Source organism: Aulonocara stuartgranti (assembly GCF_965226115.1).
Source record: "Aulonocara stuartgranti genome assembly, chromosome: 22".
NCBI classification, from domain to species: domain Eukaryota; kingdom Metazoa; phylum Chordata; class Actinopteri; order Cichliformes; family Cichlidae; genus Aulonocara; species Aulonocara stuartgranti.
In genome coordinates this window covers 12,935,941-12,959,372 of record NC_138957.1, presented here as the reverse complement: position 1 = coordinate 12,959,372, position 23,432 = coordinate 12,935,941, and the positions used below count along the sequence as shown (strand labels likewise).

The 23,432-nt window shown below is 44.3% G+C and overlaps 1 protein-coding gene across 1 annotated transcript; it reads right to left on the bottom strand.

Annotated features, from left to right (window-relative positions):
• Positions 1–765: 765 nt before the first annotated feature.
• On the bottom strand, positions 766–23,432 carry LOC309698210 (uncharacterized protein). The gene is made up of 13 exons (XM_082520509.1): positions 23,172–23,432; positions 23,023–23,088; positions 22,737–22,842; positions 22,066–22,184; positions 21,413–21,498; positions 21,180–21,307; positions 19,267–19,488; positions 2,557–2,741; positions 2,366–2,431; positions 2,087–2,192; positions 1,619–1,734; positions 1,079–1,164; positions 766–995 (listed from the first exon to the last, which is right to left on the bottom strand). The coding sequence occupies exons 1-13, from the start codon at positions 23,337–23,339 to the stop codon at positions 866–868; spliced, it is 1,584 nt and encodes a 527-aa protein (XP_082376635.1). The 5' UTR covers positions 23,340–23,432; the 3' UTR covers positions 766–865.

Here is a 23,432-nt window from a genome sequence, read left to right as displayed (position 1 = left end):
CCTGCTCAAACTGTACAATTGAATCACAGGGGCTGAGTGCTCATACTGTGCGTCCATAACATGAAGTTTATAACACAAAATCTGTCTCTCGCTCTCCCTCTCTGTCTTTCACTCACACATACACGCACACCACCATCAACTTTCCTGAATTGCTAATGAAAAACATTGACCTGGCAGCTGCAATTGAGCAGCAATGTCCATCCAACTCTTTTCACGGTTGTTGTGGTCGTGATAATTTTGTGAGGCCATATTGAAAAGGCTCGGATGAATTTGTCAAAGTTCGACAAGGTGGGACTCCATCGCTTGTGTCCAGATCACACGCTGCACTGCCGTGCTGCTCCGTCTTTTTCACCGACATTTCTGTGTTTGCACATGTCTTTGCTCATGGCACTGCTTCAACAGTGCAATACCCTCACGAGGGGCGACCAGGATTTTAAACAGGTTGATTTTCTTGCGACCGTACGATTGCTGATTGGGAGCAGGCTGTGAGGTGTTAATCGCTTCTCGTTACCCCATGTATACTACACGATGCACAACACACGATTAAGGCAAAACCCAGGCCAATCCCCAAAACGGTCGCACAACTGAAAAGTCGTCTCAAAATGGGGGAAAAAATCACACAGTTTTAGCCTGACATCCAAACATCAAATTTGCAGTGAGTGGTGTGGAAAACCGATGTTTGATTTTGGTTAACATTAAATGATATCAACTTAACAAAGTGAACAAAATTGAAACTCAGTTTTTATTGCTTATTTTGGTCACAGCACAGTAATAATCACACATTATTGTCACAAATTATATTTTAAAAAATGCATATGAATCACTAGTGCAGTGCAAGGAGTGGTAACAAATGAGCGCCTGAATCTCAGATGTCTTTCAGTGTTTCCTGTTTCGGTGCGTTCTTCCAAGTAGGAGGCCAGCTGGCTTTGATGCTGGGTCTGTTCATCAGACCTTTATAGTATTCTGCCAGTTTGGGGTAACGCTGTTCAGAAAGCCTACAGGAAAGAAGAAAGTCAGTGTGAATTCATTTCTACTATTATTCTATTCATTCATGTGTCTGGTCATTTAGTCCTCTTACCCGTAGTGGAAGAGATAGGCAACGTTTGGGTAAACAACCACGTCGGCCAAGGTAAAGTCCTTTCCTACAATGAAACCGCTCGAGGCCTAAAAATAAAAGATATATAAATTATATCCTTAAATTCAAAGGCAAGATTGATTTTGTGATATAAACCTTATTGCTGTGATGCTACACTGCTAACCACCATGCAGCTGTTTTACATCTACTTCTGCTGCTTTAATTATACCTCATATTTACATTTATGCTACTGTTTAAGGATTTTCTTAAAGGGAACTAAAATGAAGCCTCATCACTCCTATCCTGCAAAGATTAAATGTTTTTATTCAAAGAGAAAACACTACTTTTTCCAGAGCACCTATTTTCTTTGTAATTCTGGAGCACATACATATATGTGTGGCTAAAACAACAAAATCTAAAAAGAAATTTATGGACCAGCTTATTTCTGGCAAGGTTTACAATCTACTCCTGTGGCTTTCCAACGTTTGTATTCTGGGTTTAGTTTAGTCGTTGAGATCGCGTGCACACAGGTCATTCACACACCTGCAGGTATCCCTCCCACAGCTTCAACTCAGCGGTCAGAGCCTCTTTGTTTCTCTTAACGGCAGAGTCGTGTCTCTCTCCCTCTGGGACCCTCAAGTTGTAGTAGATAACGCTTGCTGGAAATGTGTAAAAAGCAAAAAACAGAATTTTATATTGTGCCAAGGTGCTAAAGTGCCAAATCTCATGACAAACAAGTGACTTTGCATGCAAAACTAGTCTGAGCATGTGATCACTGGCGGGATTAACAAACATCAACATGGGTTTTTAGTGTTGCCAAGTTCAGCAGTTCAAAATCCCAGAGCACAGACCTCTGAATGGCAACATCAGCCAGGTCACACAGAAAGAGATTTAGCAGCCTTGATATATCCTTTACAGACTCACTAAATCCCTGTGGTTCTAACGTTGTTCGGGGTACACACACTGTGATGAAGAGAGTTCAGGATCAGAAGTGCGTCAGAACAAACTTACATGATTTCTCAACGAGCGCGTTAACCTCAAACACACGCTGCAATATCTGCGCTCTCCCAACCTCGCAGTCAGGGATCAGCTTGGTTCCCTGCGTCTTGTACTTGCACTGTTGGAGGAGACATTAATTATTCTTTTTAATTTCCTAGTTTTTTTACCTCTGTGGTGTGGGGTGTCTGTTTGTACAACGCATTGTTTAACATATAATCACAAGTAGTTCTCCAAACTAGAAACTCTGTGGAGACATAACATTCAGATTCAAGTCATCATTTGAGTTCTCACCTCCAGATGAAAGCATGCAGCACAGGACTCGTTGAGGGGTACATCCCCACATTTGAAGGCAGGAAGCTTTAAGAGACAGTGCAAACCATAAACACTTTGTGAATGCCAAGTGAATACTCATTTTTCTCAATTTCAGGAAAACAAATGCAGATTTCAAATATGAGTGTTTACATAGTGTGATATGAACCTACCTGACCCCTGGGGTTGATCTCCATGACTTCCTTTGACTTGTGCTCCCCCTTCTCAAAGTAGAGTTGTTTTTGGTTGTATCCTTGCAGGTTCTTCTCCTCCAGAGCGATCATTATCCTCCAGCAGGCATGCGATCCGGAAGCCCACAGCAGAGTCATGTCCTTGGCCATGATTTCAGAGTGAAGCTCTTAACCTGACAGGTGAAGTCGAGGAATGTTTAAGACTGAAGCTGGAGTGGGTGAAAGCCCTGGCTTTATAGCGCCAGTCGGCTTTGTCACGATTCCTGGAAATAAGCCTCATCCCATTTCTGTGCTCCTACCAAAGATCTGTCACACTAAGATAAATGACACTCGAGAACGTGATGTCATGTCAACCTGATGTACATTTTTAAAAAGAGGTGACTTGTCTTGATTTTTTTTAGAAACTCTTTGATCCAAAGGCAGACAAAGAATTTGAGGGTAGATGGGAAAAAAATCCGAGTCAAAGGGAAACATGAAAAAACTACAGCATGTCAGGACTAAACATTAGACACTGAATGTTAAATAGTGAAAAACTTTTCTAAAACATAATAAAAGACAATGAAGCCAGGGGGGAAACAGTGTATAAAGTAGCTAGAGTGGAAGTTAGAATGATAGTGCTGTGCTCCTGTGTGGTTAGGGATCTTGTCAGCTTTTGCAATTTGCATTTAGTCATACTTCAAACAAATGCTTATCGAGAAAGTGTGATTTATGCCTTTTTTCTTTTTCTTCTTCTCCTTTTTTTTAAAAAATTATTATTTTACATCAAGGTATTTCCTGTGTCTGCATTACTTTCAGTATGCTGATTTTGCTTACGTTGCACGACATATCAAAAAAAGTTCATTCTGTTCATCTGGACGTAGCAGACACACTATTCAGTTTTCAGTGACTTCTTCAGACTCACTAGAAGTTTTGAATTTCCTTACCTGGATGATTCAGCATGCATCGAGACACTGCATACTATACTAATTTTCTGTTGAGAGATCATATATTAAAACAGAGCATGTGCTGAATGACAAATAGACAATGGTAGCTGGGGTTTTTGTACAGTTGTTCGTTATGTTGAATTAGAGCCTGCTCTGCATGCATTAATCCTCCTTTGCTGCCATTGTGGAGGTTTGTTCTGCCTTTCGCACTGGGCTTTCATTAATAAGGGAGCGACTGCTCAGTGCACCACCCTCTATAAACAAAGTCTGAATTAAAGGATGCCGGATTTTTGAAGAAGGTCTAAACCTTTCATATCGTTATATGTTTGGGTGTGGTGTTTTCAATGAAGCTTTGCATATGATGGACATGTTTTCTTTTACCTGGTTTTATTTTGAAATCTCATAAGCTGCTTCATGTCATAGTGATGACAGTGAACCTGTTAGACAGATTTGAGCAGTTTAATGATCGTTATTTTTTTACTTCTCTAATTAATATTACAGATGTTTCCCAAACTGGGCTGATGGGACAAAACAGGAGAACCAACAAGTCCAAAATAAGCTTAGAAAAATTTCCAGAACATTCAGCAGATAGCACAGGTAAAAGGGCCAAGTCACAGGAAGTCACTTTCCACCAGTGCCTTAACTATGTCAGATAAGAAAATGTTCACAAAGCTCATTGTGGCCAAAATACAGTACACTCAGTGTTCCTTAAAGAGAGTGTGCATTTAATAAAGCAATGCAAATTCAGGCAAATGGCATAAAAAAAGATTCATTCAAAGTGCTTCATTTATGCAATGTCATGCTAACTCACGGCTTCTGAGTTACCTTTGTGTAGAGAAAAGTAGTTCCAGTACGCCCATTCAAATAAACTCTGAATACCTTTGTTAACACATAGATGAGGGTACATGAGATTGGACACCTGAAGCAAACATTGCTTTTCACATTTTCTGTAAGCTTCTGATGACACACTGCAGCACCTGTTCCAACTCCACTCTAAGCATTAGATTTTGTGCTTTCCTTCAGCACTAAAATGTCTGTTTTATTTGGTTAATGTTGACAACTGAGTTAAAATGCATTTAAACCTAATGCAAGTGCAACCTAGTAGGCAGTGGCCAGCTGGCTTTAACACTACGTGTCTCCTTCAGCAGATTGTAATACTCTCCTAGTTTAGGGTAAAGCTTTGCAGTAAGCCTACAGATCATACTGGAAAGTATTTATAAAGTGTTGTGCCTGTCGACACTTATTATACTGACAATACTGCAAGTAACGTCTCCATGTGCTCAACCAAACGTGAAAAGATAAACTGATGGATAACTGCTGAGAGAGCCAGTTCAGACAGGTGACAGTCTAAGACCTACAAAATGTACAGGCCAAAATCGAAGCAGGTTTAGTGAGTTTGAAGTTGTGTTTATGCTGTACATACATACATTTCTCTAAGTAAGCCTCCCAGAAAAACAAAACAATGACTTGAATAGTGTGTCTGATATACTCTGTGGACAAAATTTTAGGACCACACCTCTTAATCTTGGAATTCAGGCGTTTTCAGTCTCATTGCCACATGTGTATGAAATGAAGCATCTAGCCTTGCAGCCTGCCTTCACAAACATTTACAAAGGAACTCATTGTTCTATTTAGCTCATTTAATTCAGCTGTAGGTGGTATTATTGCAAACTGTACTTGGGCTAGAAGAAATACGGACAAAATGATCACATCTATTTTCCATTTTCCCTTCTGTGGCTATTTCACATAAGAACAGCTCTCAAATATGTAATCTACTTCATTTAAATAACTCAAATACGTTAACTCAGAATTGTGATGGTGTTGTTGTTTTTTTGTGTGGGGTTCTTTTTGTGTGTGTGTTTTTAGTGGGGAGGGCATGTTCAAGAAAATATTGTACATTTACCATGACGTGTAACTTTTCCATCCTTTAGTATAGTTTAGTTTTCAGGACTCTGCTTTATTTTGTTCATTTATCTTTTCTCTCCCTCTTTAAGTTATTCTTTCCTATATTATGTCTAAAATGCTTTGTTTTTACTCTACATATTTATGTGGTTACATTTTTACTTTTCTACATATCATGACCATGTAGTAACAAGTTTGGCAGGCCCTTAAACAAACAAACAGCTTTTTCTTCACTCCACAAGCAATTCCTCGAGCTACTGCAGCTAACTTATCCCACCCCACCTCAACAAAAAAACAAAAGAGAAAATAAGGACATCTGCTGAGACCTATGGCTTCTTCAACTAGTTACTAGCAGTGTAGGGACTAACGTGTTATTAAGTAACGCGTTACAGTAACGCGTTACAGTAACTACGTTATTATTGTGGTAACGAGCACGGTAATTAGTTATTATGCCAAAATCAGGAACGCGTTAATCATTACTGGGATTTAGGTAAGGTCATTATTCGTTACTTTGTGTGGTAGCTATCACGGAGCTTCCACAGATTCAGTAACATTAGCAAGTGGTGGAGGCCAGCAGGTGGATGAGGGAAAGGGGAGGCCGGAGGAGCAGAGACCTGAGGTGGTCGCCGGTACGAGTGTCAGGTGAACTGAACTTCAGGTAAGAAGTTATGACCTGCAGTTTATCTGGGTCAGATATGAACCAAGTTTAGGTGGAGTTTATTTCCATTATGCTGACTTTTTTGTAATGGGTACTAGCTAGCATGACGGAGTTTCTATACAGCTGGGTGGGTGCTATGATGTTACTGATGTTGAATTTTATTTTATTCATAAGGTTAATTATTAGAGTTGCCAACCGTCCCCTAAAAAACGGAATCGTCTCGTATTCAGAGAAAATATTACGCGTTTCGTATTGAGGTGAAAAGGAACGTAGTTTGTCCCGGACTTCAGCTACGATGAAAAAGACACAAAGCTGGAGTTATTCTGTGTCTTTGCTGCACAGCTGCCTCTTCTTCTCTCATTCTCTCACCCTCCCTCTCCTGTTTCTACTTCAATCATGAAACTGATCAATGGTCACTTGCCCCTCCCTTCCTTCCCTCCCCATCTCCAACTGCCTCCCTCTTCCCGCTCCACCACAATCACCCACACATGCAGGGCCTTGGGGTAAAGGTGTGTCACCCGGGTGCAGGGGAGGCATCCCCCCCTCTGTCCCCTTCTGGCTGCCTGTGCCTCAATTTTATCTCACAACTTAGACATTCACATTACTCACACTCTCATAACACATACATATAGGATCTTGGGGGTGGGCACAAAAGACCATCAGGGTGTATGCCTCACCCCTGGTGTCATTGCCCACCTCTCAATTTTAAATACACGTAGACATTGAGGGCTATCAGGAGGGGCTATGCGCTTACCTGCTGCTCTCTGGCAGGTAGCTCCATGCCCTCCTGGGTTTTAAATGCATCTTAGAACACACATGCATCAACACTACATATGAGGGGGCGGAGGGAGGTTTGGAGTCTTCTCTCACCCCCGTTCTCTGTGGCCTGCTGGAGCGGGGGGCTAGGAGGAGGAGTTGGCCGTCCGACTGGGGTTTGGAATGTGGGGCCTCCCTGCTGCTGCGGAGTCGGAGCGGTCTGTTTCTCCCCACCGCAGGGAAAAGGGTAACACCACCTGGGTCTGGGTGCAGTTTCCCCCTCCAGGGGCAGGGGTACCTAGACCCGGGGCTTAGAGTACGCTTGGGGAGTGTGATTGTGTGTACAGTGTCTCTCTATGTCTGTCTCCACGTTGGGTGATGAGATGAGAGATGAGATAGCCTTTATTTGTCAGTTGCAGGTCTTTTGCCCACAACCGAGATGACAGACCTTGCCGACCGTACATACAATACACAAACATCACATTGGGGAGACAGGTCAGGCTAGGTAGCGAGGAAAAAAACATCGAAATGTGTAACACAAAAGGATAATACAGGAATGCACAGATATCAACACACCATAGCACAATAAACACAGACAAGCAACATGGGAAAGAGTTCCAGTGTGTACATCTGATCTGGGACCGCTGCAATCTTCGACTGCGCCTCCAACTGACCCGATGTCCACATCAGAGGGGAGGTAAGCGTTGGAGGTGGCGTTGGATCCGGGGTAGGGAGGGTGATGCGTCAGTGAGTGCTTATCAGTATCAGTATATGTATGTGTGAGCGTGTCCAGAGTTCAGCTGAGACAGTGTCCTTCGCCCTGCCAGGCTAAGTAAACAGTCTTCCAGCCAACCCAGGTGGCCTTGCATGGAATGGGAAGGAACAGACTAAACACAGTCGTTATCAGGGTGTTTTGTTCAGCTCCGGCCTTGCAGCTGGCGCCGAAGGGGTATCCGCATAAGTGATGTTATTTTTTACTTTAGTGTGAACAGCTCATATGAATTTCAAAGCAGTTCTACAGTCCAACACTGGTCTCTCGATCTCCCGTTGGAGAGCCTCGAGCTTCGCCATACTTGTGTTCTGTGATGTTGTCATTTCTTGTGCTCAAGGAGCCAATTTCTGAGAACTCACGGCAGTGTGCCTCCCTGAGATGTCATCCAATTTTGCGCCCAGAGATGTTATTCCGGGCTAGCCCTTCCGAGATGTATCCAGTCTGCAGTCAGAGATCTTATTCTGAGTATTCACAGCAGCCGTAGCCTCTCCAAGATCTTATCCGTGCTGACTCAATGGGCCCATTTTGAGAAACTCACGCCTCTCCCATCGTTCCAATCCCAGCGGGCAGCCTTGTGGGGGTTTGAACAGCCGGTTCCGCTTTCTTAATTCTTCGATAAGTCAGGGCCAAGCCAGCTCCGATCAGCCAGAACCCTGTTACCATGGTTCTGAATAGATATCTTCAGCACTCAGGCCCAAACTTCTCGTTGAGAAAGGGGTGTCAATTGCATTTAGGGACCAGTTGATCCAATCCATAATTCCTCTTTTAGGTTATAGAGAACAGACTGTGAAAGAATTTTCCAGGGAAAATGCAAAAAAAACACGAGACTAGACAAGGACATAAGCAGGGAAGATAAGGGAGAAGCGAAAAAGTGCGTCCGCCTCCTCCGAGAGCCAAAGAAGCCAAGGGGGGGTTGCAGTGAGTTGCAGTGCTCTCATATGCAATTACTCAACAGTGAGTGTTGAGTAATTGCATATGAGAGCATGAGGGTGGGAATGGATGTCTGTATCTGTGTGTACCTGTATGTCTGTGTCCATATGTCAGGTCGGGTATCAGACGCCACATCTCTAGGGACATCTCAGGCCCTCCAAGGTATGGAGGCCTATCTCCCCCCACCACTTCCCCTGCCAGTGGCGGACTCCCTCAGACATCGGTGCGTTGGTGATTCTTTGTGTCCGGGGATGGGCGTCCAGGTACACACCGGCTCACTCCTTGGTGACTGCTTGTCGGGGCCTGGAGCCTGGGGCTCGCTTGGGCCACTTTGGGTGTGGGGTGCCCTCGGCCTCTCGGCCTGGGGCTCGGTCACTCTGGCACAGCTGGCTGCTGGTGGAGCTCACGGGCACGTCAATGCAACCCCCCCTGGCTTCTGCTCCGCGGCTGCTGAGTGAGCCCTCATCTGGGACTCTCCTCAGCTCTTTCTGCGATAGTGGCGCACAGTGGCGGTCCCAGCCTGTTTGGCGCCCCGGGCGAACACCCCACCACCACCACCACACACACACACACACAGAAGAATCAACAGTTGACAATGACTAATTAATATTAAAATCTGTAACATAATGTATTGTTTGGAGTTTAGTCTGTTACTGTTACTATTTTTACCATTTCTCTTTGGAGCAACTGTAACACACATTATTTCCTTGGGGATTAATAAAGTATTCTGATTCTGATTGTTTCAGGATACATGACCTGCCATTATCCAATGACACATCTGCTTACCTGTATCTTTTGCTCGTTTCTCCTCCTCTTCTTTTCTATTTTTTCTAAACTGAGCACCTGATGGCTTTGAACTTTTCTTGTCCATCTTCCATTGGTGTTCATTTTGCACTCCAGTATGAACACCCATCCCCCAACTCGAGGATCACCACAATATAACCTAATAGACCTACACCTTAGTTCACAGATTCACTTTGTCTAACGTGTATTTCTGGGATTTCACACAACCCAGGATTCAGATCAGGAATACATAATGGGCTTGGATTTACATCATTATGAATGAAATGCTCTCGCGCTCACTTTTCCCGTATGGAGACATAAAAGGTCACAATCTTCAACAATGCCCCGCGAGGGAAGCCGCATGTAGTTACTGTAAGAAAAAAAATGTTGCCAGGATGTGCAGAAACAAAAAACTGTGTGAAGTCAATGCTGCAACAGTTTCAGAGAACAGCGATACAGATGATGAGGTCACTTTCTTGGGTTCCCTCTCTGTGGACACCAAAGAGAGTCCATGGGTAACAGAGATACATGTGGACAAATGCAACACACTCTTTAAAATCGACACCGGAGCAGATGTCACAGCAGTCCCAGAGACTTTCTACACACAGCATCAGTTGAGGAGATTGGATAAGTCCAAAAGGGTTCTGCAGGGCCCAGGAGGAACACGTCTGAAGGTAAAAGGCATGTTCACAGCCACTCTCAGCAAGAACAACCTCAAAACCAAAGAAGACATTTATGTCGTACAGGGTTTATGCACAACGCTGCTGAGCGGGCATGCTGCAGTGGCACTACAGCTGGTTGCTAAAGTGAATCATATTAGCTTAGACTCTATTGATGCTGTCAAACAAGAATTCCCCAAGCTTTTCAGCGGCTTAGGCAAAATGGAGGGGGAGTACAATATTATTCTGAAACCAGAGGCACAGCCGTTTTCCCTCTCGACCCCTAGGCGAATCTCTCTTCCACTCTTACCAAAGGTTAAAGAAGAGCTGAACCGGATGGAGCAGCAGGGTGTCATTTCCAAGGTGGAGGAGCCCACTGATTGGTGCGCGCCTATGATGGTGGTTCCTAAGCGCACAGGCAAGGTGAGAATATGCAGCTATCTCACTGAACTAAACAAATATGTCATGAGAGAGAAACATCCACTCCCTTCAGTAGAACACACACTAGGACAGCTTGCAGGAGCAAAAGTGTTTTCAAAGCTGGATGCCAATGCAGGATTTCGACAGATTCCCTTATCCAGGGATTCTTCTTTGCTCACGACCTTTATTACACCTTTTGGTCGGTATTGTTATAATCGTCTGTGCTTTGGAATCTCATCAGCCCCAGAACACTTCCAGAAACGTTCTTGAGGGCTTAGAAGGAGTTCTCTGTCAGATGGATGATGTGCTCATCTGGGGGACGTCACAAGCAGAGCATGATGAGAGACTTCGAAAAGCACTGGTTCGACTACAGGAGGCTGGAGTAACATTGAACGACAAGTGTGAGTTCTCCAAGAACAGGATAAAGTTCCTGGGGCAGGTCATTGAGGCATCGGGGGTTAGCGCAGGTCCTGACAAGGTGCATGCCGTGAGTTCCATGGATGAGCCCAGCAACATAAGTGAGGACAGACAGTTCCTGGGCATGGTGAATCACCTAGGAAAGTTTCTTCCTCACCTGGCAGAAAAAACGCGCCCCCTAAGAGATCTGCTGAAGAAGTCCAACCTGTGGTCATGGGGGCCACAGCAGCAGCAGGTTTTCGACGGCATCAAAAAAGAACTGACAACACCCCCAGGGCTTGCTCTGTATGATCCAAGTGCTGAAATGTGTGTATCAGCTGACTCATCTTCGTATGGCTTGGGAGCAGTGCTTCTCCAGCGGCACGCTGATTTAGGGTGGAAACCAGTAGCATACGCTTCAAGAGCTCTCGGCGCGACAGAGCAGCGATATGCTCAAATTGAGAAAGAGGCTCGCTTCAACATGGGCCGGTGAGAGGTTTGCAGAGTTCCTAATTGGGAAAACATTCCACATTGAAACAGACCACAAACCTCTGGTTTCGTTGCTTGGCTCCAAGGGCCTGGACGAGCTTCCACCTCATATACAACGTCTACGCATGCGATTGATGAGGTTCTCTTATACCATATCTCATGTTCCTGGTAGAGACATTGCAACAGTAGATGTACTGTCCAGAGCTTCTGCATGTGACACAACTGAGGGTTTGCCGGAGGAAGAAATCAACTTGTATGTGGAGTCCGTCATAGCAAGTCTGCCAGCCACAGAGCCACGACTCAGAGAAATCCAGACACATCAGGACAATGACAGCAGTCTATGCCAACTGAAGAAGTTCTGTGTGGACGGATGGCCAGATAAGTACTCCATTGAAAGGGTTTTCCAGCTTTACCTGCCATTTTCAGGTGACCTCACAGTCCACAATGGTTTGCTTCTTTATGGGAGCAGAATAGTGATTCCCACATCACTCAGAGCAGACATTCTGTCTAAACTACATGAGGGACACCTAGGAATAGCGAAATGCAGAGAGAGAGCTAAACAATCTGTTTGGTGGCCAGGCCTGAGCAGTGAGCTGATAAAAGTGATTGAGACCTGTGACACTTGCTGCCGTGAGCGGACTAACCACAAAGAAACCATGCTACCTACGGAGTTCCCACAAAGACCGTGGGCCATGGTTGGAACTGATCTGTTCCAGATAGAGAATAAACAGTACCTGGTCATTGTGGATTACTTTTCCAGATTCTTCGAAGTTGCCAAACTGACATCTACAACATCAGAGGCAGTGATCGAGCACTGTAAATCAATCTTTGCACGTCATGGCATACCAGAGCGGGTTCGCTCTGATAATGGACTTCAGTTTTCATCTGATTCCTTCAAAAGATTTGCACAAGAATGGGGTTTTAGCCATGAGACATCCAGTCCCCACTTCCCTCAGAGCAACGGGGAGGCCGAGAGGGCAGTCAGGACCATCAAAAGTCTTCTTAAAAAGTCTGGCGATCCCTATCTCGCCCTTATGGCATACCGGGTTACTCCATTGGCAAATGGCTACAGCCCGTCTGAGCTTCTCATGGGTAGAAGGATAAGGACAACTATTCCTGTCATCCCATCACAGCTAAATCCAAGAGGTACGGACACAGACAAGCTTAAAGCTATAGAACAAACGTACAGACAAAAACAAAGACAAAACTTCAACCGCAGACACAGAGTACATGATATGCTACAGCTCAATCCTGGAGACAAAGTGTGGGTCTCAGACATGGATACTAGAGGGACAGTTGTGTCCATGGCAGGCTCACCAAGGTCCTACATTGTTGAGACCTGGGGCACCAGAGATTTCTGGCGATCCACCAGAGGCTTCACCTGAGAACTCTGTTCCAGTTGCACAGAGTGTGTCGTTTCCAGACACTATCTCACAGGAGGCCAGCCAGCAGACTCCTGAAGCTGGGAGCCAAATCCCACCCAGGTCTAGGACTCCTCCAGCATATCTAAAAGACTATGTTTGCTCATAGGGCTAGGAACTGAGTGAGCAATGGGGCAGAATAATCCCCACACTCAGTTAGAGGGTTGGGTAGTCTACACCATCCCTCATAGAGACAATGAGAAATAAAGCAAATGGTTGCACTGTTTAAACATGTTGTTTGTAGCTGCACCAGATAGTTCAGAAATGTGCACTTATGCTTAGTGTTCAGAGTTGTATACTTTGAGAGTTTATTTTTGGACATTCTGAGTAGTCTGGGTTTAAACCAAACGAGTTCAGTAAACAAGCTGTTACCAGATAAAGCACAAGGAAATAGTATACTTTAACCCTTTAAGACCTACCATAGAACCAAGTCCGCCAGAGCTTATATTATATTTTTACATGCTGTGGAGCCATTTTTGGGAGCATTTCAAGTTGCTATACATCAATACAACCATTATAGCCCAGATTTTAATAATATGTATTCATTAAGTGCATAGTAATTACATAAATTGCAAAAAAGTGCAATAAACTACAAAAAAAATTGAAAATCGTTTTTGCTTTTTTAACATATATTTGTAGTTAGAGAAATTTAAGAGGCTTATCCCTCAAAACTGTAAATACAAAAAAGTTGCACAAAATAGTTTCCCACCACAGGAAATTTATTTTGAGTGTCTTCATAGTTTTATTTTTGAAATACACCAATTTTTATACACTGCAGGAAAAATAAATATTATACTGCAAATTTGCAAAAAAGCAGCATATGCATCAAAATAAACTATTTCCAGCAGTGCAATATGAGTCCTAAACATCCCAGAAACGACACAGAAAGTCATAAAGTCAAAGATAACTTTTAAAAAGAGCAGTATAGGCCCTGAGGCCCTGATCGCAAAAAAGACTACATTTCCGCGAAAATGACGTCACTTCCGGTTTCGGCCAGGTAATGGCGGAAATGCAAAAGTTCGCGCTGATGTCTATTCCAACGTAGGAAGTGTTTTGAACAGCTGATCGGACCGGCAAAGCGTGTTTCTGGAATATTATGTTTTTGTTCCTGCAAGCGCTTTTTATGCAGTTTTTGCAAAGCTTTATGTGGAAGGAAACCGTGACCTAGGACAAGCTGATGGCACAATATGTAAGTACAACTCCTCCGGTTTCATATGCAAAAAAAATTTTTGCGCTAGCTTACGTGGTTGCAGTGCTACCGGGATTTAAAAATAGTTACGCATAACTTGGCTGTTGTGTGGGGGGTGGATGAAAAATAATAAAGGACACTCATTGGAGTAATGGCGCATCTTGTGTGTCTGTGAGTTATGCCTCCAGTCAAATAACATCCATAACCTCAAATAATGGAACATAAACTACTAACTCTTTTATGCTACGTCCACACCTACACGGGTATTTTTGAAAATGCAGCTGTTTCGTTCACACGTAAACAGCGTTTCAAATCACTGAAAACTGAGATTTTTTTTTAACTCCTTTTTTGCGTTTCCATGTGGATGAGGAATACAGAGTTCGTCACGCAACGTCAAAAAGAGAAGCTTATCCAAGATGGCGCCGAGTATGGCAGCCTCGTCGCGAGCTCCCCCAAGCAACAGCTTTTTTCTGTGTTTAATTTTACTTTTCCTTCATTTTTTCGCGAGTAGCACATGTCTCCTTGTGTATGACCGACAAACCTTACTGGACATAAAAGACGGTCTTTCTTATAACTTTCCGGAGTTCAAGTTTTGCAACACGGACGCTCCGTTTGCAGACCCCCCATTCATCTCACCTGAGACGCCTTTGTTCTCTGGCCCTGGAGGCCGCAAACGCCGACGCAGAGGGAGAAGATCTGGCGTTCTGGTTCGACTGAGACGGCGCACTAACAGACCACCGTTACCCAGTTTATTACTGGCTAATGTGCAGTCTCTGGAGAAAAAGCTGTGCGAGCTTCGGGCACGGATCTCATTCCAGCGAGAGATGCGGGACTGCTGCGTGATCTGCCTCACAGAAACCTGGCTATCGGACAAGGTACCGGACTCCGCAATACAACTACCGGGGTTCTCCGTGCATCACGCGGACAGGTCACAGGATCTTACTGGGAAAAGCAGAGGCGGTGGTGTGTGTTTCATGATCAACAACAGCTGGTGTGATTATGCGAACGTGCACCCGGTCAAATCCTTCTGCTCACCGGACCTGGAGTACCTGATGATTAAGTGCCGGCCATTCTGGCTACCGAGGGAATTTACAGCAGTGATTATTACGGCTGTTTACATTCCCCCACAAGCCGACACTGACCGTGCACTCAGGGAACTGTACAGCGCGATCAGCAGCGAGGAAACCGCACACCCAGAGGCGGCGTTTATCACAGCCTGAAGAAAGTCTCACCCAAACTCCACCAACACATCCATTTTAACACCCGTGGAGACCGGCTACTCGACCACTGCTACACCTCTTTCCGGGATGCGTACAAAGCCCTCCCCCGCGCCCCATTTGGCCAATCAGATCACCGCTCCATCCTGCTCCTGCCCGCCTACAGGCAGAAGCTGAAACAGGAAGCTCCAACCCGGAGGGCGGTGCACTGTTGGACGGACCAATCGGAGTCTGCGCTGCGGGACTGTTTTGATCACGCGGACTGGGAAATGTTTCACGTGGCTGCTAGGGACATTGACGAGTACACAGACTCAGTCTGCGGATTTATCAGGAAATGCGTGGAAGATGTCGTCCCATCCAGAACAGTTAAATCCTTCCCAAATCAAAAACCCTGGATTAACGGAGATGTTCGCGCGGCACTGGCGGCACGGAGCACCGCCTTTGCCTCCGCGAACACATCGGACTACAAACACGCACATTACCAACTCCGGAAGACGATCAAAGCAGCCAAACGTGAGTACAGGGACAGGGTGGAGCAACAGTTTGACAACCCTCGGAGTATGTGGCAGGGACTAAACACGATCGCAGACTTTAGAGGGAAAACCAGCACACCGCAGACCATGGCCTCTCTGTGTAAGGATCTAAACGTATTCTACGCTAGATTCGACACAGCGAACACCATGAGACCGGACAGTGTGCGCACCGCGGATGACGTCAGTGCGCACACTGTGTCTGAGGAGGATGTGCGGAAGTGCTTCAGGAAGGTGAACGCACGCAAAGCTACTGGTCCGGACGGGATTCCCGGCCGCGTCCTCAAGTCATGCGCGGCTCAGCTGGCTGGAGTGTTCACACACATCTTCAACCTTTCCCTCTCTCTGTCTGTAGTCCCAGCCTGCTTCAAAATGGCCACCGCCGTCCCTGTACCCAAATCCTCCACCATCTCCTCATTGAACGACTAGCGACCTGTAGCCCTGACCCCCATCGTAAGCAAATGCTTCGAGAAGCTTGTCAGGGACTTCATCTGCTCTGCACTACCCGACTCACTGGACCCTCTACAGTTCGCATACTGCCACAACAGGTCCACTGATGATGCCATAGCCCTGACACTACACACTGCCCTGTCACACCTGGAGAAGAGAGACACGTATGTGAGAATGCTGTTTGTAGATTACAGCTCAGCATTCAATACCATCGTTCCCTCGAAGCTGGACAGGAAACTGCAGGATCTAGGACTGAGCAGCTCCCTCTGCAGCTGGATCCTTAGCTTCCTGTCTGACAGACGCCAAGTGGTCAGACTGGGCAGCATCACCTCATCCCCCGTCACACTGAACACTGGTGCTCCACAGGGGTGTGTACTGAGCCCTCTCCTATACTCACTCTACACCTACGACTGCACAGCCACTAACAACTCCAACATCATTGTGAAGTTTGCGGACGACACTACAGTGGTGGGTCTTATCACCAATGGTGATGAGACAGCTTACAGGGAGGAGGTCAGCGCCCTGACCCACTGGTGTCAAGACAACCATCTCACCCTCAACGTCGCAAAGACAAAGGAGTTGATAGTGGACTTCCGGGGGTGCAGAGAAGTACACACCCCCATCACCATCAACGGCGCTGCTGTGGAGAGAGTGAGCAGCTTCCGGTTCCTTGGTGTACACCTGGCTGAGGATCTTACGTGGTCAGTACACACAAACAAAACAGTGAAGAAGGCGCAGCAGCTTTCTCAAGAGACTGAAAAGATTTGGCATGAACCCCCGCATCCTCAGGACCTTCTATCACTGTGCCATTGAGAGCACCCTCACTGGATGCATCACCACCTGGTATGGCAACAGCACCGCCTACAACTGCAAAGCTCTCCAGCGAGTAGTGCGGTGCTCTGAACGGATAATTGGAGGTGAGCTTCCCTCCCTCCAAGACATCTACAGGAAGCGGTGCCTGAGGAAAGCGGGGAGGATTATCAAGGACTCCAGTCACCCCAGCCATAAACTGTTCAGACTACTTCCCTCAGGAAGGAGGTTCTGCAGCATCCGGTCCCGTACCAGCAGACTGAGAGACAGCTTCTTCCATCAGGCCATCAGACTGCTGAACACTTCATAGACACCTCAGCTTCACTACTGGAACTTTAACATGATGCACTCCATACTGTACAGTAATGCCACTGTTTTGCACATGTCTCAACTCTGTATATTTTATTTTATATATTTTATTTATTGTTTACTCTATTTAATTTGTAAAATATGTGTACACACACACACACACACGTAGAAAAATATTTAGTATACACATCCAGAAATGCATATACTATTATATATTGTACATATATTTATTTTTTCAGATGTAGCCATTCTTGTATTTTGCTTGTTTACATTATTGTATTTTGCACAACTCTGTTGCTTGTGAAGCTCGCACACAAGAATTTCACTCACATGTGCTGTACCAATGTACCTGCACATGTGATGTGACAATAAAAGTGATTTGATTTGATTTGATTTGAAATTTATGTGCCTTTTTTCACGTCACGCTGTGTGCCACGTTATTGTTTACATGAGATGAATTGCAGAATGGCAGATAGAGACAAAATACTGTTACTGTTAATCTGACTATCTTCAGGTTTTACACGCTTACATATATACACGCAGTCCATTTAGAAAGACAGAGGCGTCACAGTGTGATTACTTTAGGTGTAGTTGTGTTTTTTCCTGTGTAATAATATTCAACATTGCTGTCAATTCATTTTCCAAAAATGCCTCTCTGTGCAAAATGGGTTTAAAAACATAAACAACTGTGGGATACTGTTTGGCAGGATCAGCCTGACATTATTTGTATCCCACTGTAACTTTACTGTATAAAGAGCTAACATCTCCAAAATGTCAGGAGTAGTTAGTCATTATGAGAAGTGTTTGTGAACTAAAAATCAAGAATGTGGGATGCTGTTTGCCTGTGATTTGAAGAGCCCAGCGCATGCTCCCGATACAGGGAAAACTAATTCTGCAGGGAAGACCTACCTCGGCACTTGTGCAGGTGAAGCCAAAGGGCAGATATGCTTCACCATATTTTCTAGTCTTTGGCTTAGAATGAAGTTGGTTTGGAAACATATTCAGCTATGCTTCATCTCCTGCTTTGCGTTTGTGTGGGAGCCCCGTGCTAGCAGTGTCCAAGCGTTTTGTTTTTTTCCCCCCTTTTTATACCGCGCACCCCCTGCAATGGCTCTGCGCCCCCCCCCCCCCCCCCCCCCCCCCAGGGGGCGGGCCCCACACTTTAGGAAGGTCTGTACTAAGAGATCAATTCAGTGTCTCCATCATTGTGAGCAAATATGTCTGATTCCTCATAGAGAATTTGCTGTACCTTACTCTGGTCATGCTCAGGCAGGTGATCTAAATCAACATTTGGTTGCCATTTTTCTTCTGCGTTGTCAGCCCTGCAATTATTTCTTCCCATTACTGTGTCTATTACTGGTTGAACTTACTGGGGTAGCGCACAGAAGGGTATCATTGTGTGGTTCTGCGAGCCTCTGTGTAGTTGGATGGATGTTTACAAGTGTACTTTCAACAATTTCCCCAGTAAATGCTTTTGGAGGTTAAAAAAAACCAAAACATCATGCCTTGTGGAATTCTGGATTGGAATTTTCCCTATTTTAGAGCCAATACTCTCAATACTGGGAGTGACTCTTCCGGGGGTGGCTTTGAGTTGATCACACAGACAAAACCTTCAGCATCACTCTTCTGAATTATCAAAGCCTCTGAAAGAAGATACACTAAGTTGGTGTTATCTATTTGATCACAGTTCCCTGCATTTATCTCTTGTATTACACTGAAGCCTAGTAATGGGCTGCTCACACCTTGTTGACTTACTAGCTTGGGAACATAAAGAGCAACTGAGGCTTATTTGCTACTTGTGATCTCATTAAGAACTTCTATCCACCCATCAAGTGGAACAGCTATCCAATGAGTTACAGTAACTTTGAGTGGGTGGTCTGAGAGTACACTTTCAAGTGGCTTAATTGTCACATTTGGCAAGGCTTTCTGCACCCAAAAATTCTCCACTATGCTTGCCTGGGTCCCACTATCCAATAACATCTAAAGTTTGACCCCATCTAGATAACAATTTACCATGCACCTACCCCCAATCAGCAGGCGAGACATCCCCTGATCCTTGAGGCTCTTCAGTCATTTACTTCTCAGAAAGTCAAATATAAAATCAAAGAGCTCCATCTCAGTTACGTCATCACGGGGAAGATTTTCCACCTCTTCTTCTTGACATGATATTGCAAGTTTATGGAGCAATTCCGAGTTGGAGCCACTGGTCAGCTGATTAAGCTGTTGCTGGATCTCCCATTGTAGGTCGTGCCAAGTGGCCATGCCTGGATAGCTGAAGTCTGTCGCTCTGGATAGTAGTGCTGTTAAGCATAGGGACATGAATTCCACGGTTCTTAGTTGATCAGCACCTGACTACCACGGCACTAGTACCGGACAAGCGCCCAAATTTGTTTTCTCCCTAAGTTGGTGGTCAGAGGGGCAACTGGTTTCCTTTGCCAGCAACGTATAATGCTGTGATAAAGAGTAGAAACAGTACACAAGTTGAGCTTCATAACAGGAAGTTTTACTCTTCTTCTGTGCCCCAAAACACTACTCAATACCAACAGCGCACTATGCACCCTCTGGCGCCCGAAAGTTCAATAGCATTTTAATACCTAAAACTGCCATAATCTGACAATAATGTTTAAATGACAGGTTACCAAATACAAATGTAACAAAAAAAACCTTTAGGCTTGACTCTCTTTCTCTTTTTATTTTCAATATTATATTTTAACAGATGGCTATTTTCAACTCTCTAAATTTATATTACTTCAGAAGTCAGATGTTGAAACTCTGGAGTGATGTCAGGTATATGCATTAGTGGGTTGCAGTAGGAAAGTTGGAAAAAGAAGGAAAAACAGGATTTATTTTTGCTTCTTTGGCAGGTAGAGCTATTTGGGTATCACAAGCAATACAGCATAACATTTGTTGTTTGTGCTTCGCTGCAGCACGTCTGTGGACTCGGCATATGGTTATTCAGCAAGTTATAGTTTTACTGCTGTTTACATTCACTGCCAGCATTATAGATTGTTAACCTCCTGGTGGAGGAGTTGCTCAAACTTTCCAAATGAAAAATCCAGGTTAAGGGGGTGTTCCAGATAAAAATTCCAACTGGGAACTCAAAAATTCTGTCAATACATTTTGTCTTCCCTTCTGTAGTCTCTGTTTTTTCTGTCTCTCTATGCTTTGTTTGTGTTTCCTATGTTATGTTTTAATCTCTGCTTCTTTTTCATTTCTCTTTCAAATCCTGTGATACATTTGTTCTCCTGGGACTTAAACTAGCTATCCCATTAAGAATTAAAAAGAAATAAACACACACACACACACACACACACACACACACACACACACACACACACACACACACACACACACACACTTGTTTGTGATGCTGAATATAATTCTAGTGTTTGTAGAACATCTTTATAATTTGTGAGTTGGACTGTGGGTAGCAGGTTGTTTTTTTGAAGCACAACATATATCAGATCTTTGTTTTTTGGTGTTTTGTTTGTTTGTTTTTTGTCCCCTGGATTTTGTAGAACAGATCAGTGTTTCATTTAATGTGACTTTGATGTCTTTACAAATCCATACAGTGATTGCTCAAGTGTTGCTACCTAGATAGGAAAGCTCAGTTTCAAAGAGAAGAATGACAACAATCAAGTAAAGCATTAAAGTTTTGATTTAGTGACCTTTCCTGTCAAAACTGCACAGCTGCAGGATGGATTTAACCCTTTCACACATAGTGGTCACTGCAGTGGACAGCAATTCAAAGGCTTTTTTTTGTATTTGTGTTAGTGTTGATGGTATACTTGCAAATAAACCACTACATTGGACACTGATGTGTCACTCCATACACATCAGTTGTCCACCTAAGTGGACATATAAAAAGGTCTTTGAAAAGTATATGTTAAAAAAAATATTCATCATATTGTACTGAAATACGAGGAATAGTAACAAATTAAAAACACAACAAGAAAAGATTGGCTTGTCAGCTGATGAGCCTCTCAATCTCAGATGTCTTTCAAAAAGTCCTGTCCAGGGGTGTCCTTCCAAAGTGGAGGCCAGGTGGCTTTGATGCTGGGTCTGTCCTTCAGATTTTTATGGTATTCTGACAGTTTGGGGTAACGTTTCTCACTTAGCCTGCAGGAGAGATCAAAATCAGGGTGAGTTCACTGCTGTTTATTATTGCATTCATTCATCTTGCCAAGCAGCTAAACGTCAGCCTTAGTAAAATAGCTTACTTACCCCATGCGGAAGAGAAGAGCAACGGATGGATAAACAATCACATCAGCCATTGAAAAGCTCTTTCCCGCCAGGAAACCACCTGGTGTCTAAGAGAAAAAAAATAAAGCGCTGTGAGGGGAAAACAGTGCAGAACTCAGATTCTAAATATTCCACAGTGTGTCTTTACATTTAAACATAAGTAAAATTTTTAGGTAAGATTTTTACACAGTGTTAGCGTATATATTGACTGTTTAAATTTGGTACAGATAGTCTGCCTGGCTTTGTCCAAATATCATCCAAACATGTCCTGCTGCTTTGTTTTTTAACTTTTGGTGTTTTTCTAACCTTAACCCAGTTTTCTTAAGAGGCTTTAGAATCTGCCAGATTGTAGGAAGGTTTTTCCTGTGACTCGCCTGGTTAAAGAAAAGAGTTGCATCTCTGTAACACAGTGCAATAGGCTGTTTGGGTGTAAAGTACGTGATTTTACCTCCTCCTGCAAAGATTATGTTTGTGTCAAAACATAAACTTTCCTCAGAAAAAAATTCCCAGACTGTTTCTCCCACTACAAAGCAGTTGGAGCACAAAGCCAGAGCAACACAGCTATGTAGGTATAAGTTTTGTGCACTGGATGCTTGTAGCAGTAGAGTGAAAGTGCGTGCAGGTCATTCACATACCTTCTGCAGGTGTCCCTCCCACATCTGCACCTCGCCAGTCAGCGTCTCCTTGAGTCTCTTAAAGGCAGATTCCTGCCTCTCATTCTCCGGGACCCTCCGGTTGTACATAAAAACATCCGCTGCAAAATATCAGAACAGACATTTCATGAATATATCCACTGTCTGAGGATTTAAAGCTTTGAGAAAAAAGAAAGTTTCCACACACTGCACAGCATCCACTTCCATATTTTGTATTTTTGGTATGTCTGTGCATTGCTGTGTAACATCAGGCTGTAGGCTGTAAATGCTTGCTTTGATAAACGGAGATTAACATCCTGTTGTGAGGGTTACTCCCAAGGAAATAGTGCATTATGCCAGAGCCTAATTATGTGAACACACAACTTATTTTGGGTGGCATGTTTTTTGAACAACGCTGACCTCGGGAAGAGCAGGGGAACCAACTCTGAGGAGGTTTGCTGAACGCATGAAGTATCAGTGGTTTAAAGGTGACAGGTTCGTGCGTGATGTTGCCAATCATTGACTCAAAATCCCAAAAGGCAGATCTTTTAATGGCAACAACAACAGATAAGTCATGTAGAGAGTGAGCATGTCCCACTAAAACCTCACTAAATGTAATTTGGGGATTATGTCTTTGTGGTTCAAAACCAGAGAGAAGATTTAAGCTAACATACCCATTTTCTGGTGAAGCGTGTTACCCTCAAAGGTACGCTGGAGCACCAGGGCTTTCTCGCTGGAGTTCACAGGGATCAGTTTGGTTCCCTGGGACATGTACTCACACTGTTGGTCGAGACAGGAAAACAGTAAGTGTTATAAAGAGCAGCAAAAAGCTCTGGTTTCTTTTACTCTGCAGTGTAGGGTGCATGTCCAAACAATCATGGTAAACCTAGTAATCCCTCAACTTGACCTCCAACAACCTATCTCCTTGACAACAAGGCAGTACCTTGCTCGAGTTCTCACCTCCAGGAAGAAGCATGCACCGTAGGACTCGTTGATGATTTTGTCCCCACATTTGAAGGCAGGAAGCTTTAAGACAAAGTGGAAAAAATATGAATAGGTTCAAGTTCAAGCATTCAAAGTCCAGATTGAAACCTGTGATGCAAGCCTACCTGTCCCCTGGGGTTTACATCCATGACTTCCTTTGACTTGTGCTCTCCTTTCTCGAAGGAGAGCAGTTTTTGGTTGTATCCCTGCAGTTTCTTCTCCTCCAGAGCGATCATTACCCGCCAGCAGGGAGGAGAGCCGGAGCCCCACCAGAGAGTCATGTCCTTGGCCATGGTTTCAGAGTGAACAGCTTAGTATGGCAGCTGAAATTACTGAAGGTTAGAGATAAGAAGACTGAAGCCACAACGACTGAAACAGTCTCGTTT

Excerpts from the sequence above, each read along its gene's own strand:
- LOC309698210 (XM_082520509.1), bottom strand. The coding sequence starts at position 23,339 with ATGGCCAAGGACATGACTCTCTGGTGGGGCTCCGGCTCTCCTCCCTGC. Across the intron at positions 21,499-22,065 it reads GGGAGGGACACCTGCAGAAG|ACACCAGGTGGTTTCCTGGC; the intron begins GTATGTGAATGA and ends TTTTTCTCTTAG. Across the intron at positions 2,742-19,266 it reads TATATTTGACTTTCTGAGAA|AGCTTCACTCTGAAATCATG; the intron begins GTAAATGACTGA and ends TGTCAGGTTAAG.